Raw genomic sequence first — 18,011 nt, forward strand, 5'->3', positions numbered from 1 at the left:
CTCTTCCCCACCAGCCACTCAGCCCTTGTGCCTTCTTCACTGCTCTGTCTTGGGTTCAGGGTGCGAATTCTAGGGCCAACACTCCCGTGGAGACGTGGAAAGGTTCCAAGGGCAAGCAGTCCTTTACCTACATCATCGAGAAGAACGCCACCATGACCTTCACCTGGGCCTTCCAGAGAACCACTTTCCATGAGATAGTAAGTCCCTCCCCCCCCTCAGATCTCTGGCTCCCAGAAGAGACCTCCGAACCTGGGAGGACCCCCAGCAGTAGTTAGGGTAGGAGTGTGCGGCTCAGAACCCAAGGGTTAGAAGACTCCGAAGGAGTCAGGCAGAGACTGCCCATTGTGGCCCCCTGCGAAGCATCGGGTCTTGTCCAAGTGACTCCCAGGTAAGCTCCCTAAATTACCAGTCTCTCCTCAGCAGCCCCCTGGGGACACATGTGGTGCCTCCTATGGCAAACCCTGTGCATTTCTGTTATTGTTTTTAATAATAATAACTCTGGTTTTACGTTCTTAACTCAGAGTAATGCAGGTTAATTGCAGACAACTCAGAATGTAGAAAGAGGCAAAAAGACGAAATAAATCACGCATAATCCTACTACCCAGACATACCCCAGTTAACATCTGAGTATCCCCTCCCCAGGAGATACTCTGCAAATACTTTTCACCTTTCGCAGAGAAAAGACCTGCTTTTCCCATATAACAGTACCTATTGCCTATTCCCCCCACGGCACTTAGTATTTTCAAACATCATTTTAAATGGTTTGCATTTGTTTTAAAATGACACAAAATGTACATAAAGAGGTACTGTTCAGTGAGTAAAAAGAATAGGATGCTTATCAGATTTTTCTCAAGTAGTATAGGATAAAAGAGATTAAGCAGTAATGTGCTACTTCCAGAGAACTCAGTTGCAGCTGGCGTCTCAGGCCTCTGCCCTCTCTCCTCCTGTTTCCTCGTTCCCAGGGCAGAAAGTACACCAACGATGTCGCCAAGATCTACTCCATCAACGTCACCAACGTCATGAACGGGGTGGCTTCCTACTGCCGGCCTTGCGCCCTGGAAGCCTCTGACATGGGCTCCTCCTGCACCTCCTGTCCTGCTGGCAACTATATTGATCGGGGCTCAGGGTCTTGCCACCCCTGCCCCACGAACACAGTCCTGAAAGCTCACCAGCCCTACGGCATCCAGGCCTGCAGGCCCTGCGGCCCAGGGACCAGGAGCAACAAGGTGCCAGCAGCGTGCCGCACATCCTAGCCTTGGCCTCTGATGAACCGCCTCAGAGGGTGCCGGTCCTAGATGGGGGTCTTGAGGGGCTGATCCCCAAGTGCTGCCCATCGCATGCTCCCAGGGTGAAGTCCTGGAGGACAGCCACCCAGGCTGTGACCAGGATGGCAAGTTCTTACCTGTAGCAGTTGGTTTTCAGGGTCTGGGCCTCAGTCAAGGGCAGGTCTCATCTTCCAGGGTTGGGTGAGGGAGATCTGTGACCGCCTGGTCCAGAGGGTTGTTTGGCATCTGTGCAGAGAGACCTGAAGGGAAGAAATAGTGGGACCTGTGGCTCAAATTCAGACCTGCTTCACTCCAGCCTATTACCACGGGCATTGCCCCCTCTCCTCTGGGAAGGTAACCCACCTTTGCTGGGGGACGTATGGTTACTTGGCATTGCTGTCCTCCACCCCAGTAGTTTCTTGTGAAGTGGAGAAACTGCTGTTGGCCATGTACTGTATGAAGAGGGTGCTATTACTAAAAGCTCTCTAGCAGTCATTAATGCTTCCAAGTGAATTTGTATTTTGCCAATCACAACCACATGGATGTACATCTGAAAGGCATTATTTACAGTCTGCAAACGCTGCTCAGTCAGCTGTTCAGTAATTGCAACAATTCTAGAGACACCCCCCCCCCCCCCCCCCGCCCCGCAACCTTTTGGGGGCACCCTGGACTTTTGCCACAAACCTCTCCTGGGGCTCCCTCTGCTGCTACGGGAGGGAATGACAGCTGTGTAAGGCAGCTGCTGAATGAGGACCCTAAAATGAAGCAAGGAAGGGGTTTATGGGGAAAGAATCCCCCTCTGAGGTCAGTTTCCTACAGAGACCCCGGGGAAGAGGAAGCAGGGTCTGTGAGTTGGAAATGAGAAGAGGGTCGGGCTTGCTGTTGCTCTCCTGCCATCCTGGACACGCTTCTTCCACGTAGCGTTGCCTTGTTGTCTTCTGCTTGAAGGCAAGAAGGGCTGTCTTGGGCCTTGACAGAGTTCTATAACCTCAGCCTGGGGACAGGTATAGAGTCTGACCCAACTGCTTACTGAAAAATAACAGGCTTGGGTTTGTACAGCATACCTGTGCTAATAACTGAATGGCAGGATGCACCGAAGCGCCAGCAGCCACTGCTTCACCTCTTTTGATGCCCACCTGCAATCCTTACTTTCTCTTCTTTGACCCCACTCGTGCTGGGCCGGGCTGGGCCTCCGCGGCCGCCCCTCAGAGGCTCTGCCCCAGCAGCTGGCCTGACGGCCCTTTCCCCTCAGATCCACTCTCTGTGCTACAACGACTGCGCCTTCTCGATCAGCACACGGAGCAGGACTCTCGACTACAACTTCTCGGCTCTGGCCGACACCGTCTCTCTGGCTGGAGGGCCAAGCTTCACTTCCAAAGGGCTGAAATACTTCCATCACTTCACCTTCAGTCTCTGTGGAAACCAGGTAAGGTGTGCGAGTGCTGATGGTGTGGGAACCGAAAGAGGTTACCTGTGGATCAGTGGCCAGAGATGGACACAGAAGAAAAGCTAGCTGAGACTTCAGGCAGCAGGGGACTGAGGAGGTGGAAGGTTTTTAAATGATGATTATTCTCTTTGAATACTCTCTCCTTTAAAATTAAATCAATTGGATTTTAAAAATTTAGGAAAATAAAAGTGTTTGAAGTAAGGTGTCCATTTACTCCTCCCTGACCTTCATTCCCTCAAAATGAGTGTATTAGAAACTATGAAGGAGGAGGATTTTCTTCCTTAAGAAAGCAGTTTTCACCTGGCTGGTGTGGCTCAGTGGGTTGAGTGGTGGCCTGCAAAGCAAAGGGTCCCCGGTTCGATTCCCAATCAGGGCACATTCCTGGCTTGCAGGCCACATCCCCAGTAGAGGGCATGCGAGAGGCAGCTGCATATTGATATTTCTGTCCCTCTCTTTCTCCCTCCTTTCCCCTCTCTAAAAAATAAATAAACAAAATCTTTAAAAAAAAAGAAAGGAAGAAAGCAGTTTTCAGTCATCATGGCACTTGTCATTTGCTTTCTAGAAGATTGATAAAATAAATTATTCTTACTTTATCTACATGAATACCTTTGCTGACAGTAGAAATGAAAGCCTTTACTTATGTGCTAAGGAAAGAATGTTACCACCAGTCATTTCATGCTGCTGCAAATATTTTGTATCCAAAACTCAAGGTAATCACACCACTACAGCACTTGATTAAATTACAAACAAGCCAGGATTTGCAGTTGGAAAGTTAGTTTCCGATGTTACAAAATAAAGAGCAACTTGAGCATTTGGTTTGTGATTCTGTGTGGAGCTACCGCCTTGACACCACATGGCTTCTACCCATATTCTGAAGCCTACAAAAAAAAAGCTGAATTGTGTTTATAAGGGAACATGTTAACAAATAAAGTAACCTGTGAAAGATTAGAGATGGGTGTCTCTATTTTGTTTTTTTAAAAAGTATTTGAAGAAGTTAAAGGCTCGGAAGTGATGGTGAAAACTCAGTAATTGAGACTAATTAAAACCCCACGTAGCAAAAGTTTCATTGGAAGAGATGACGATGGGGAATTTGGAGTTTGTATCTTTTTTTTTTTTTTTTGCTTTGCTCCTTTATTCTTTTCAGAAATGCTTACTGTTATTGTCATACTACAGACCCTCAGTTCAAAGTCAGTATTACTATGTTTTATTGTAATTAAAGTTTTCTTTCTGCTCTCATATTCTTTATTTCTTGCAATCTAGAAAATTAACTAAGATATCAGATTTAGCAACTTAGCTCAATTTGTAATATAATGTATATTGAAAACCCTACATTCTGAATGCTTAATCCACTTACATTTAAAATATTACACAAATGATTTTATATTTACAAACAAGTTGTATATTGGTATTTCATAAATTTAATATATTTGAGGGAACAATATCCCAATATTTCCTTTATTTCAAGATCTCGAGGAAAGGGTCTCAACTCCCACCATCTTCCAGATTTCCTATACAATGAGGGTCACTAGAAACTGAAGGAGAAGCCAACTGTCTTCTCTTGACGATATTTTAAGAAATAGAACAGGTTCCAACTAGTCCTAAGCTGTCCTGTCTCAAGGCAGGGAAGGGGCTCGTTATGGGGTCGCTCTGTTTTAACCCCTGGAAATTTCTGTCTGGAAAGTGCTTCTGAGACAGGCGTGGTAGAGTCACCACACCAAGGGAGACACAGAGAAGGAATGTGAACCAGGTCAGACTTCCACAGATTTCATGGGATCACTTACATATTTCAGTATCTGTCTAGAAAACTGACTACAGTATGGGAGGCCCTTAACTGACAGACTAGATCTCCAAATCAGCTGCCACCATTACAGCCTTGCTCACACAGGGTCCCCATGTGACTTCAACGAAACAAAAACACTGGGGTACCCGGGCCAGAGTTCCAGAAACTAGGACACCTAGGCCTTATATTTAGGGTTTTTAAAAAAAGATTTTATTTATTTTTAGATAGATGGGAAGGGTGGGAGAAAGAGAGGGAGAGAAACATCAGTATGTGGTTACCTCTCATGTGCCCCCTACCAGGGACCTGGCCTACAACCCAGGCATGTGCCCTGAGTGGGAATCAAACCAATATTTGGTTTGCAGGCCAGTGCTCAATCCACTGAGCCACACCAGCCCGGGCACTTTTTTTTTTTTAAGCTACTTGTAATCAGATCTGGGATGAATTATTCCACTGCAACATACCATTAGAAGGCTAAAATTTTTAAATATAAAAAAAAAAAACTGTTCCCTGTTCCCTTTTGGGAGTTCTGTGACTGTTCACTCCTTCCTATTCCGCCCCCCACACCCCTTACCATACCCCCCTGCCCAGGGTAAGAAAATGTCCGTGTGCACCAACAATGTCACCGACCTCCGGATTCCTGAGGATGAGTCAGATTTCTCCAAATCCATCACAGCCTACGTCTGCCAGGTGCTCATCATTCCTCCAGAGGTGACAGGCTACAAGACTGGAGTGTCCTTGCAGCCTGTCAGCCTCGCTGATCAACTTATCGGTGAGTGACCCAGATGCTCCACTCTGGGTGAGTGTGTGTGTGTGGAAGCCAGAGCGAGGCTACCAGGCAACGAGGTAAAGGGTCCTAGAGGAGGGGCCTAACTGCCTGGCCTGTCTTCTGTTCCAGCCTGGGGTACCAAGTGCCCGGGGGCCTCCGGCATGCCTGCGGCTCACCCTTTCATGAGCCGCCAGGGGATGTGACGAGACGAACGGAGGTTGGATGTTGACGGGCATTGAAAGAGCTGAAGTAGTTGCCAGCTACTGCTACTCGTGAGAACTAATTAGGGGCTCTGATTTGGCAGGGGTGACAACAGATATGACCCTGGATGGAATCACCTCCCCAGCTGAACTGTTCCAGCCAGAGTCCTTGGGAATACCGGACGTGATCTTCTTTTATAGGTGAAGATGTGAGGCCAGGCTAATACAAGTGAAACTTGGGGCTCCTCCACAATTTCTGTTGCATTCCCTCCTCTTTAGCTACTTAATACTTATGAAGCCAGAACATGTCCAAGATCTCGCAGGACTGCCCCACAATGAGAGCTGAAGGCTGGGAGGTCCCTGATCCCAGCTTCTTGGGTATTCCTGGGGCAGGTCTGCAGTGGTGGCAGGGAGAACTACTGGGTGATCTGCAGACTTCTCTTTCCTAAGGACACTCCGGTGTTCTGCACACACTAATCTTTCCTAGACCGTGCCTTTCCCCTTGGCCAGATCTTTGTCCCTGCTCTCTCCAAGTGTACACCAAGACCTATGTACTCCTCATGCATCAGGCTACAGCCCAAGTCCTGACTTCCCCGGCAAGGGCCCTGTTCCAGGTTGACCTTGTTTAGTGACTGCAATGGCACAAACGAGCGACTCATTCCCCCGGGGGGCTGGCTCTCACTGCAGGTCCAGCGAGGTGACTCAGTCCTGCAGTTCTGGGAGATCGACCACCATCCGAGTCAGATGCAGTCCACTGAAGCCTGCCCCAGGGAAGCTGTCATTGCCCAGGTGAAGGGATAACAAAGTTGCCCTTCCTCGGACTCGTTCCATCGCAGAAGCCAAAGATTGCCGAGAAAGAGCAAAAGAGAGAACAGTCCTGAGTTTCATTATTGGGCTCTTGGGGACATGGCCATGCTCTAAACCCTCAATCTTCATGTCAAGAATGGGGCAGAAGGAAGAGTCAAAGCTGCCTTCACATTTCCAGACCAATGTGGGGCGGCTGCAGAGCAAAGTGGCTGACTGAGAGCCAGAGGGGAGGCATCTCCTCCACTGCCATTTCTCATCTTCTGCAGGCCTCTTTTTCCTTATTTATAACATGGGAATACTAGTAAATTCCCTCAGGGGGTTCTTGTGAGAGTGAAAGGAGACAGTGAGATTTGAGGACTTCTTGAGACGCGTGGCGAGCACTTGCTATAATTAGGATTTAAAAGAGGCTTAGGGAATCCTAGAAATCTCTCCAGGACTGGAAGATCCAATTCTGAGTTTAACAGCTGAGTGCGCCAAATTGAGAATTCCCAAACTAATTTGATTACAGCACCCCTCCACCCCCACCTTTTTTTTTTCACATAACACCAATTAACATCGCAAGGGGCACTAATGCCTTGAGGAAGACGGTTTGGGAGATGCTTCTCCTAAACAGGTGACCAGGAAGATGGGTAGCACAGCAGAACATTGGACCCAATAGTGCAAGACCACTGGTTCTTGTTGTTGTCAACATCATAGGAAAGCGAATAAATAATAGGTAATCCATGACCTATCATCCAGTCTTTAACCCCGCCGCCAGGAAGCTGCATCAACGTGGCTTCTGCAACGTGCCCCATGTCCACGGGGAGAACAGGAGCCTCTGAGGGGTCAGCTGGAGCAGCGTGCTAGAGCTCAGACACCCTGTGTTAGCTCTCAGCTGATGTCAGCAGAAACAAACACAGGGTGTGGAGCCCGGTGGAGGCCGGAATGCCTCTGGTCATCAGGGAAATGAGAGAGAAAAACTGAATGAAGGACTAGTTGGAAGGATCCCGGTGGAGCTCATAGTTTGTCAAGGAGAGGATGGAGGAGGCAAGCTATGGGATGACAGGACTCCGAGCAGACCTTCCCCACCTGTCCAGCGAGGAAGCTGAAGTCCCCTCTCCTCTTTGCTTCCAGCACGTGCTCCGGAGGGACCTGTGATGGCTGCAACTTCCACTTCCTGTGGGAGAGTGCGGCCGCTTGCCCTCTCTGCTCGGCCGCTGACTACCATGCCATCACCAGCAGCTGCGTGGCCGGGGTCCAGGTAGGTTTCTCTGCCTGGAGACGTCCCAGAGGAGAAGGGAGTGTGAGGTGCGAGTTCCTTGATTTCTCCCCAACAGAAGACTACCTATGTGTGGAGAGAACCGAAGTTCTGCATGAGCGGCATTTCCCTGCCCGAACCGAGAGTCACCATCTGCAAAACGATAGATTTCTGGCTGAAAGTGGGCATCTCTGCGGGCACCTGCACGGCCATTCTGCTCACCGTCTTGACCTGCTACTTTTGGAAAAAGAATCAAAAGTACATGATGACAGGGTGTTGGAGTTTGGGGGTGGACAGGATTGGATCACTGGGCCAGGAGGTCATCTGAGAGCATAAATTGTGGGGCTTTTTTCTGGAGTTGGCCACAGACCCTGTGACTCTGGCTGGGGACTTGTTGAGCCGTTTACAGTGTATGCCTTGGTTGTCCTAACCTGACTCCTGAACAGGACGGTGCCATGTGGCAGTATAAACGGCTGTTAGGTTCTCAAAAGAAAAGCAAAGAGTATCCTTAACTTGTTGTTATTAATAATAAAAATGACTTTACGATTCCAGTATTTCTATTAAGCTTTGAAGTCAAAGAAACAGTCAGCTTTAAGGGAAAAGGATCACTGACCTGGGAGCCAGGATCACCTAGCTGTGTGCCCAGCCCAACACCACTTCACTAGGCTTGGGTTTCCTTACCCACGGTCTGGGACTACCTGTTTATGGCCCACCTTCTCCCTCCCTCCACCTACTCTACATTTTGGTGTCTTGTCTTGCCCACACCTGTTCCACAGACTAGAATACAAGTACTCCAAGCTGGTGATGAACGCATCCCTGAAGGACTATGACCTGCCAGCAGCCGACAGCTGCGCCATCATGGAAGGCGAGGATGTGGAGGATGACCTCATCTTCACCAGCAAGAAGTCCCTCTTTGGGAAGATCAAATCATTTACCTCCAAGGTAGGGAGCTTGGCCGGTGCACCGAGGTCAGCCTGGAGGGCTGGAGAAGACAGCAGTCCTAGACACTGAACGGCCCGCATTGCTCCGGGACCGCTACTTTGCTCCCTAACTGCCATACTATTCTATCGCCCTACCCTGAAAATCCTGGCTTCTGCCTTCTGTACTTTCACACCAATGCTCTTTCCCCTGGGGCCCAAGGCTGCTCTTGACCAGGCTCCTTCTCTCCCAACATGCACTCCAGTTGATGAACTGTTTGGGCCTTTTAACTTCCAGAAGGAGTGTTGAACCATCCACGTTGTAAGAATCCTTTCCCCGCTTTTTTTCTTTTGGAGGGAGGGCAAGAGGTGATGTCTAGGATCAACTGCTGATAGAAGTGAGGCTCTCCTTTGGCCAGTGGAGGGTGCCATCCCCCAGATGTTTGGCCCCAGTCCCTTGGGGGCTGAGTCACAGCTAAGTCCAAGCTGTTCAGCACTGAGCAATTCTGAGCTGGGAGCTTTGGCCCTGCGTGGGCGGGTGAGTCCGAAGCTCATAAATGCAAGACAGACAGCCCTGTCACTGGGCATGGGGCCAGCAGAGAGCATCCAAGCAACTCCTCCAGGGCCACAGCCCTCTCTCTACAGCCCCACTTGGCCAGCACCCACACCTCACTGGTGTGCTGAACCAACACATCCAAACAGGTGTGGGCGGGGAGGGCGGTAAGACAGAAGGGGAAGCCGGGAGGGGTAGTGATGAAAGGAAGGGCTGTGGGTGTTCAGATTGCTGAATCTCATTCCCCTTGTGCTGACTGACTGGGGTGGCTCCCTTGGCCTTCTTAGACCTTGAATTTTTTTTTTACTGGTGGACAACAATTTATCCTGGGACCCTTGAGTCTTTCTGGAACTTTAGTAAAGATGCAAAGCCGAGGGTTGTAAAGATTTTCCTTACCCTCTCTGGCTGACTGCAGGGAACAAGAATAGAGGGTACCTTTAAGTTTCCACAAAGCCACTGAAAGCAGGAATTCCATAAGGGTTCCTTCTGTCAACTATTTTCCATTTCCCTCCTTTGTTCCTCAAACATGTCCCTGTGCAGCAGCCAGCTCCTGTCACCCTCTCTCTTTCAGAGGACTCCTGATGGATTTGACTCGGTGCCACTGAAGACATCCTCAGGGGGCCCCGACGTGGACCTGTGAGAGGCACGGCCCCGCCTCACCGGCCTCCTCACTCAGCACAGCACCTTGCAAGCCTGTGGCGATTTGGGTGCCAGCTTCCTGCTACACCCGCTGCTGGGAATCGCTTCATTGTGGCCTTATGTGAAGAAGTTTGAATTTCAGATCTTTTGTTTTTTTGATAGAGCACCCAAACCCTCCTCTTTGCTTGCCTCAAACTTGCCAAATATACCCACACTTTGTTTGTACGTCACTCCCTTGCCTGCTTTTCCCCGAAATGGTCCAGCTGCCAGAGCCATAGCTTCCTGTGCTCATGATTCTTATAGCCCTAGAATGAAAAGATCTCTCTCTTCTTAAGCGTAGAAATTACTCCTCTGCCCTCTTATTTAAGGGCAGAAGCGGCTGGGAGTTTCCCTGATCACATGTCCTTGGCCCGTGATCTTTTTAGGAGAGAGGCTGGGTGAGGAGGGTACTGGCCTCCCTGGCGGACCATCTCCATGGTTGCCTGAACGCATCTCTCCTGGATCCACAGCTCAGGCTGAGTGTAGTGGACAGGCTGAGGGCTGGGTGAGTAAGGCCTGCGTGAGGAGAGGCTTGACAAGCACAAAGAGAGGCAATAAGGGAGGTTTTGTTTTCTTCTTTAAACTAGATACTCAATTCTCTTTTCTTAAGAGAGAAATGTTGTCACTGGAGCCAAAGGAAAAAGCTCACTGAGAAGATGCCCAAAGTCCTGGTGGATATACACTCCCCACTTTAAAACAAAAACCTCTCACCATCCCCCTATGACACTAAAGAGAACTAGGGAAGCCCCAAACCCAGATGTTCTACTTCCTTTTACCCATAAAGATGACAAACCCTGCCTGTGGGGACAATTCCCCATCCTTGGGTGCCCCATTCATAGAGGCTTGGGCCATATCATGCAACAGGGGTGTTATATTTTGAAAGGACACAAGGAGGCCACAGTCTTAATGGGGCCACAGTGGGGGATCCGGCTCACAGGGGAATGGACCTGAGGTGGCGAGGTCTGCTTACAAGCTAATTCTCCTACTTAGACGCAGAATGGACAACTTTGAGGCTGGCTAGAAGGGAACTGACTCCTAGGCCCAAACCCCAGCAAAAGAACAAACCAGATCAGTCTCCAAGGAGGGAAAATGAGGGGAGTTGAACAAGGTGTTCACCAAACCAGGACAGGTCACACTTTCGAGCCCCTGTCCTTCCCTTTATCCTGCGCTCATTTTCTTTGTGTGCCAGAAAGCTAAAAAGACTTCTGACCCCAATTTCTGGCAGCATCCCTTTTGAAAGATGAGTAAAGCAAGTATCCTGTGTCCCTTTCTTTACTTTTATACCAACTATAATCGATGAACTTTAACTAGAATGGTAAAACCAGAGCAAGAGTTCAAATTTCCTTTTTGTGTCTACTACTGACAATTCTCCCTCCCTCACTATCAGGCTAGAATGGCCATCTCGTGGTCAAGGGCCCAGGTGCCCATGGCTTGTGCCTGTCTCCTTTCTTGATTGGCCATTGGTGACCAGACGGTAGGTATAGAACGAAGATGGCATTTCTAAGTGGTTTACCTGCCACAAAATGGTTTGCTGGTCTTACTAGCCATTGCTGTCCCAGAAATGGTCTTATTAAAGGGTCAGTGAGAACGGAAACCCTGCTGCGACTTCCAGCCAGCAACAGCATCACGGAAGGTGAGCAGTCCCTTTGTTTCAAAAATTCTAGAAGTGTTTCTTTGGATGTCCGAATTCTCCCTTCTCTTGTGGGAGTCAGGCTCTCAGAAATGATGGCCATGTTGGAATTTCTCCCAAAGGATGCAGGCAGCTAGCGCCTGAGCTCCAGCCCCAGGTTTTCTGCAGCCTCCGCAACACCCTGGGCATCTGCGTGCCCCATGAATAACTTGCTTTTGAGACAAAGGCCACAGAACATCCTTAGACTATTCTAGAAGCAGTAGGAAAAGTACATACCCCGTTGACTTCTTTATTCTGACATTGTGAAACTGAGTACCCTCAGAGCAGCCTCAAACTCCACCGATCTAGTCACCACACTTCAAAATATCTCCATTTTACTATCCCTTCTGACTTCTGTGGATCTCCCCTGCGGCCTGCCAGGAGCTCTGAGTTACTGGGGTTGCCTGTTGCTCCCCTGGCACCCTAGACACATGTCAGATATTTTCCAATAGCTCTTTTAAGCTGTAATTCAAATACCATGTAATTCTCTCAATTAAAATATGCAATTCAGTAGCTTTTAGTACACTCACAGAACTGTGTGTCTGTCACCACAGTAAATTTTAGAACAGACACGTTAGATGGCACGTCACCATCTTATAGGGTGACGTCTATGAGCAGGGGTGATATTTAGTTTCCTCTCAGGCAGGAAGGTAGGAAAGTGTAAGGCCTTATGCCCGCACACTGAGGCTACACTGGTTTGCACAAGCTACTGGGGGAGGGAGTGTGGGCTCTGGGGAAAGAGTGTTTACAATGCATTTAGTTACCTAAAGTCTTAGAACACGCAAGTGACTCTCAGGACGCAGATGTCACCTGGATTTGGTTGGGAGTACAAATGAAGACCGTGGCATATTCAAGGACCAGGGAATTTCTTATGCCAACGAAACCTTTTTTATTTTTATTTTTTGTCTGACTCTACACTAAAGATAAGACAGACTATATTTATACAACAGAGACTTTGTAATGAATTTTTTCAGCTTTGTGAAACCAAATTTTTGCCCCGTCAAGACTGGTTAGATTTCCCTTTTTTACTCTGTATTCCAAGAGTTTGTAGTTTGTTAGGGGTTGGGTATTGCACGTCACTTTTTTTCTGTGAAATAAAACCATACCTTTCAAGTTGTTTTCCTTGAACGTGGGTTGGATGGCCGGAGGGGTGAGCAATGAACGGTAAACGTCCTTGAAGCTTACACTGCAGAGGAGGGTTCCGGAGTAACAGAGGGAAGAACAGACTCTGGAGTTACTTGGCCCTGGGCGAGCAGCCTCGTCTCACCTGTTAAGGAATCGCCAACAACCAAAGCCTCAGTTTTCTCAATACAAAATGCAACTAACGATGCCTCACCTCCCAAGACTAAGTGAGGTTCAAATGAGAGAACACATAAAACCCTTAGCACGTTAGTTCCCTTCCCTTCCCTTCCAGTTGTGCTTTCTCGCGGGCGGCGTTGGGGCTAGCCACATAACAGTGTCCATAGATACAAGTAGAATGAACTCCTTGGGGCTCAAAGTGGGTTATTACAGACTAGACGTGGACATAATCCTAGAGGGTGTCAAGAGCCATTTCCCAGGGGAGCTGGGATTTCCTGTGTCAGTGTTTTCCTTCATTCTTAATCTCCTTGAGAGAATTCCCTCAGCTGGTTGGTTGTGACCTACATCTGTTTTGGCTGGGGGGTACCTGGGCTGTGCTGGTTGTTCGATGTTTTAAATATCACCCCTGCTCATAGGGTGATGTCTATGAGCAGGGGTGATATTTACCTTCCTCTTAAGAAGGAAAGTAGGAAAGGATGCCGTTAATATCGCATCGCTCTGTGTCAAGCCTGAACAGAGTGCTTTAAAAAAATTGTTTTCCATTAATTTGTTTATACACCTGTTTGTTATTTCATTGATCATGCCTCTATTTTTTAAAAGATTTTATTTATTTATTTTTAGAGAGGGAGAGAAACATCAATGCGCCATTGTCTCTCGCACGCCCCCTACTGAGGACCTGGCCCACAACCCAGGCCTGTGCCCTGACTGGGAATCGAACTGGAGACCCTTCGGTTTGCAGGCCGGCACTCAATTCACTGAGCCGCACCAGCCAGGGCCTGAACTGAGTACTTTCACAGCATTGCCCACTTAGTTCTCAGAACAGCCCTAGAGGCAGGGACTACGCCCAATATAATACATGAAACTGCACCTCCAATAGATTTAGTCACGTGGCAAGTAAGGTCCTGAACAGCCCACCCTTACACTCTAACCTCACTGAACTTCTGACCATCCCTCAGTTATAAGCTGTTTAACACCTCCTTGCCTGGCACACACCTCTGCTCCTCCTCTTCCTTTTCACCTGACAGACCCCAGCCCCATCCTCAAAGTCACCCCACTGTGAAACCTTTTCCAGCTCACCCCCTGGGGATACAATAGGGAAGAATTATATGAGCATAGTGCAGTTAATTCATATGAATTCAACCATGTAGTGTGCAGTGTTTCAATGCATCAAGCAAGAAGCAGACATGACCCAGCTTGAAAATGTGGGGGGGAATGTGTGAATGATTTTAAGGGCTTCCCAACCACTGACAAAGAAGTAAAACGCCTTGTCAGGTGACCAGGCAGGAAGATATTAATGACTTGGTCTAAAACATAAAGAAGACATTTTATTGATTGAGAACAGAGCAACAATGGCTATTACAGAGATATAGAAGTTGTGTAAGTTTGCATATACAAAACCATATGGGCAACTGCATATTCAAGGTGAGTCTCGAATTTAAATAATTTCATTTTTGCCCTGAAGTTCACAATCCCACAAGAAGTGCAATTCCCTGAACAAGACAGCGTGGTGGATAATTGACCTCTCATTCCAATTGTAACAGAGAAAGACGCAGGATCAAAGTCGCCCACTTCCTGGCAGCTCTCCCTGACCCACGTTATTTTTAAATGGTTCTTCCTTGGTTGCCCACGGACAGCAACATCAACTTTTGTTACTGTACCTCTCTGATAGAAGGGGGTGAGAGCCAAGAACTGGAGGTTGGGTTGTCAGTTCCTCCTAAAACAGTAGGATAAATGTCACTGTATTGTGGGAACCTAGAACCAGTCTGGGGGGTGTGGGGGGGTAAAGAGAGTGTCAGAGAAGACTTCTGGAAGAAGGAATTAGCCAGTTTGGAGGAAGAGGGGAGAGAAAGAGAGTTCCAGGCAGAAGCAGCTTGTACAAAGGCCTGATCAGAGGCAAGGGAGGGCTGCCACCAGTAGCTCAGAGGGGAAGGCCAAGAGATAAAGAGGGAACGTGTTAGGGGGCAGACCATGAAGGGCTTTGCCAGCTCTGTTTGAAGGTCCTGAGAGCAACAGGTCTTCACTGAAGACTTCGAGCAGGGAGTGAGAGGTCAGGGCTTGCTCGTCAAACACTGAGAAATCCTATTCCAGATCCGGAGCAAAAAGAGCAAACAGGAGCTACAGGGAGGCCAGAAAGAGCCCTCCCATGCTAGCCAGCTCTGAACTGGGGAACACTGGCGATGGCATCTATGGCTGGGTTCCCCACCCTTTCACTCACTCCCTCCCTGCAGGTGCTCACTCCCCTGGGGCTGCCCACCAGTTACCCAGGCCTCCCAGGCTGTTGCTCATCTAGGATTCTGTTCCCTGAACCTGTACTCAGCCTACTCCCTGCAAGTCATTCACCCAGTGGGGATAAGCATCTCCCATGTGTCAGACACTATGCTAGGCCCTGCAGAGATAAAGATACAAATATCCAGCCTGGCCGGGTAGCTCAATTGGTTAGAGCATCATCCCAATACGCCAGGGTAGCAGGTTCGATCTCCAGTCAGGGCACATAAAAGAATCAACCAATCCATAAAAGAATCAACCAAAGAGTGCATAAATAAGTGGAACAACAAATCGACGTTTGTCTCTATCTGTCTCTCCCTCTTCCTCTCTAAAATCAATAAAAAAATTTTTTAAAGATACAAATATCCAATGGTCTCTGCCTTATTATTTTTTTAAAAAGCCATGTTTTCTAAACAAGTTCCTCAAGGCCCTGTCTTCTGCTAAAGAATCTTAATAAAGACACAAGCCCAAATGTGAGACTATCTTAGGCATTTACCCGTATTTAGGTTGTGGCTCCATTACTTAACTTCCCTGGGCCTCAGTTTCCTCCTATAGAACGGTTCATCTAGCTGTTCACAGTTGGAGATCCTTGAACCCCTGAGTCCTCAGATACAGCTCTTCCAAATATGGAAGTCTGACAGGAACCACACATCCAAAGGAGGTACGGCTTCGCACCATCCCTGCACGACTAAACTGGCAGGTTGAGTTGTTTTTGCGTTAGCTTCTGGCAAGAATTACTCAGTGTAGTAACTCTGGTTATTCCCTGCTAATCAGAAATTCTAGTTGGAAACTATATATGTCTTATCAATAAGAAGGGAAAATTAGGGGGAAAGTGGTGGTGGGAAAATGGAGACAAGTGTATTCAAACATTAATAAAAAAAAAAATGTATCAAAAAAAAAAGAAGGGAAAATTAGCCCTGGCTGGTGAGGCTCAGTGGATTGAGTGCTGGCCTGTGAATGGGAAGGTTGTCAGTTCAATTCCCAGTCAGGGCACATGTCTGGGTTGCAGGCCAGATCCCCAGTTGGGGGCTTGCGAGAGACAGCCCACCAATATATCTCTCACACAACAATGTTTCTGTCCCTCTCTTTCTCCCTTCCATCCCCTCTCTAAAAAACAAATAAAATCTCTTTAAAAATTACAATTTTTTAAATCATGTTTACTAGACAAAGGTAGACATGAGGGACATGGTGATGAAAAGATTAGGAATTATGTTGGCAGATAGCTAAGATTCCACTCTAGCTCTAAAAATCCAATGTTTCTAACCTGATAAATGAAGTATGCTATCATGTTAATTTTTTAGGAAAGTTTTTTTTTTAAAAAAGATTTTATTTATTTATATTGAGAGAGAGGAGAACGGAGGGAGAAAGACAGGGAGAAAAACATCAATATGAGAAACATCAGTTGCCTCTCTCATGCCCCAAGCTGGGGAGCTGGCCTGCAGCCCAGGCATGTGCCATGACCAGGAATTGAACTGGCCAATGCCCAACCCACTGAGCCAGGCTGGTTCAGGGCTATTATGTCAATTTTTTATACTTATCAGGTAACATGAGCATTTTAAAGGAAGATGTTTGTAATCTAAGGATAAGACTAATAGTGAAAATTCCTAAGGAAATTTGGAGTGGCCAGAACATTCAGGTCATCCTTTTGATTATACTAATGACCTCCTTAAAGGACTGGCACAGTGGCCCTCCTCCCCGAGGCCTGGGCCCTGGTGCGGGCCTCAGGAACAGCCATGATCATTTTGAAACTTAGCGGACAATACACGTTAAAGGCGGTGCCTTCGCTGACACAGAAGCAGTCAGCCCCCATCCCAGACCCTGCCCTCAGATTTCAAAGAACCCCACGCTTTGAGGACAGTCTTCTCACACGTTTTCTTCAGAGACTGCAGCTCCCTAAGCTCCCGTTCCACTCGTTCTAACATCCTAGGCAAGCTGAACCTAGGGGGGCAAAACCAGATAACCCAATTTCCTAAGCCTCCCTCTGGATCTCTACTTGTCAGCTCCACCCCTGTGTTAGCCCTGCCCTGCATCTCTCAGTTAGCATGGCAGAGGCTTGCTGGGGGTCAGGGATAGCTATGTGACCTCCGCATCACAGGAGCCCAAGGAAGTGGCCTAAGACCAAGGTCTCAGCACACATAGCCCTGGGGCATTGGGAGTGGGGCTCTAAAGTCTCTGTAAGGTGAAAGGCTGGACAAAACAGGATGCCTATCCCTAAATCCTCCAGTCTCCTTATCAGGGAGATTCTTTGATAACTTTGGCTCCACCAGCAACCAGAATTTTTACTGTAAAGACCTGAATGTTACAAAATGACGTATAATGAAATCTTTGCTCAAGTTTTCAAATATCCTAAGACATGACGTCAGCACTTTGTAATGCCTTCAGATCTGGTAAATATGCCCTGGCTGGTGTGACTCAGCAGGCTGCAGGTTCGGTCCCCGGGCAGGGGGCAAGCAAGAGGCAACCTATTGATGTTTCTCTCCCACCCCACCCCCTTCCGCTATCTCTAAAATTAATAAACATGTCCTTGGGTGAAGTTTTTTTTTTAATCTGGTAAATATTCCCCCCTTGGAAAAGTCTCCCCCTGTGTCTCTCTAAAAGAGTTCAATTGCACTTTCCCAACCCTATGACCTTAAGGGTTAGTAAAGGGACAATGTGGTTCAGCCAATTATCAGATTGAGAAATGTATCCTAGCTCTACGGGCTCTAAGACAGGAGAGTAGGAATCTTGAGTGGAGGTAACCCGGAGACTAAAAATGTAGCCCCAGTCGTCTCAAGATGGAGAATACTTCAGCGGTTCTGGGCGAGGGTCCAGTCTTAGGACCAAGCTTGTGAGCCGGAAACTGGCATCAACTGGAGGCGCCACCTTCCAAGCCAGCTATCATGTTGGCAGGTCTCTGTCTAACCTGAGGATGTCCTTTAACATGAGGAGGAAACTGAGGCACTCACCTTCACAGGGCAATGAGAGCCCCCATAGGGAGGGGGCAGAGCTGGTGAGAGCACGAGAGGGGGACAAGGCCGGAGCCGAGGTAGACCCCGGACACAGCCCGAGAAACCCAAGCCAGTGCACCCCACCTTCCCCACCGCGGCCCCGCCTCCAACACAGCCGCTTCCGGCCGAGAGGCGGAGCAC

At 48.2% G+C, this 18,011-nt stretch overlaps 1 protein-coding gene and 1 long non-coding RNA gene across 2 annotated transcripts in view; one reads left to right on the forward strand and one right to left on the reverse strand.

Moving 5' to 3' along the window:
* Positions 1-12,432, forward strand: part of ELAPOR1 (endosome-lysosome associated apoptosis and autophagy regulator 1) — a 48,618-nt gene extending 36,186 nt beyond the window's left edge. The window contains exons 13-22 of the mRNA XM_024570635.4: positions 60-197; positions 963-1,226; positions 2,518-2,691; positions 5,081-5,261; positions 5,563-5,659; positions 6,146-6,247; positions 7,379-7,505; positions 7,582-7,760; positions 8,279-8,444; positions 9,544-12,432. Of these exons, the coding sequence (XP_024426403.3) occupies positions 60-197; positions 963-1,226; positions 2,518-2,691; positions 5,081-5,261; positions 5,563-5,659; positions 6,146-6,247; positions 7,379-7,505; positions 7,582-7,760; positions 8,279-8,444; positions 9,544-9,612 (1,497 nt within the window). The 3' untranslated portion in view covers positions 9,613-12,432. The remainder of the gene's footprint in view (positions 1-59; positions 198-962; positions 1,227-2,517; positions 2,692-5,080; positions 5,262-5,562; positions 5,660-6,145; positions 6,248-7,378; positions 7,506-7,581; positions 7,761-8,278; positions 8,445-9,543) is intronic.
* Positions 1-17,997, reverse strand: part of LOC128779787 (uncharacterized) — a 29,223-nt gene extending 11,226 nt beyond the window's left edge. The window contains exons 1-3 of the long non-coding RNA XR_008425843.2: positions 17,829-17,997; positions 12,426-12,586; positions 1,403-1,525 (exon numbers count right to left, since the gene is read on the reverse strand). This is a non-coding gene — a long non-coding RNA (uncharacterized lncRNA). The remainder of the gene's footprint in view (positions 1-1,402; positions 1,526-12,425; positions 12,587-17,828) is intronic.
* Between the last annotated feature and the right edge of the window lie 14 nt (positions 17,998-18,011).

Source organism: Desmodus rotundus, chromosome 12 (assembly GCF_022682495.2).
Source record: "Desmodus rotundus isolate HL8 chromosome 12, HLdesRot8A.1, whole genome shotgun sequence".
Taxonomy (NCBI): Eukaryota; Metazoa; Chordata; class Mammalia; order Chiroptera; family Phyllostomidae; genus Desmodus; species Desmodus rotundus.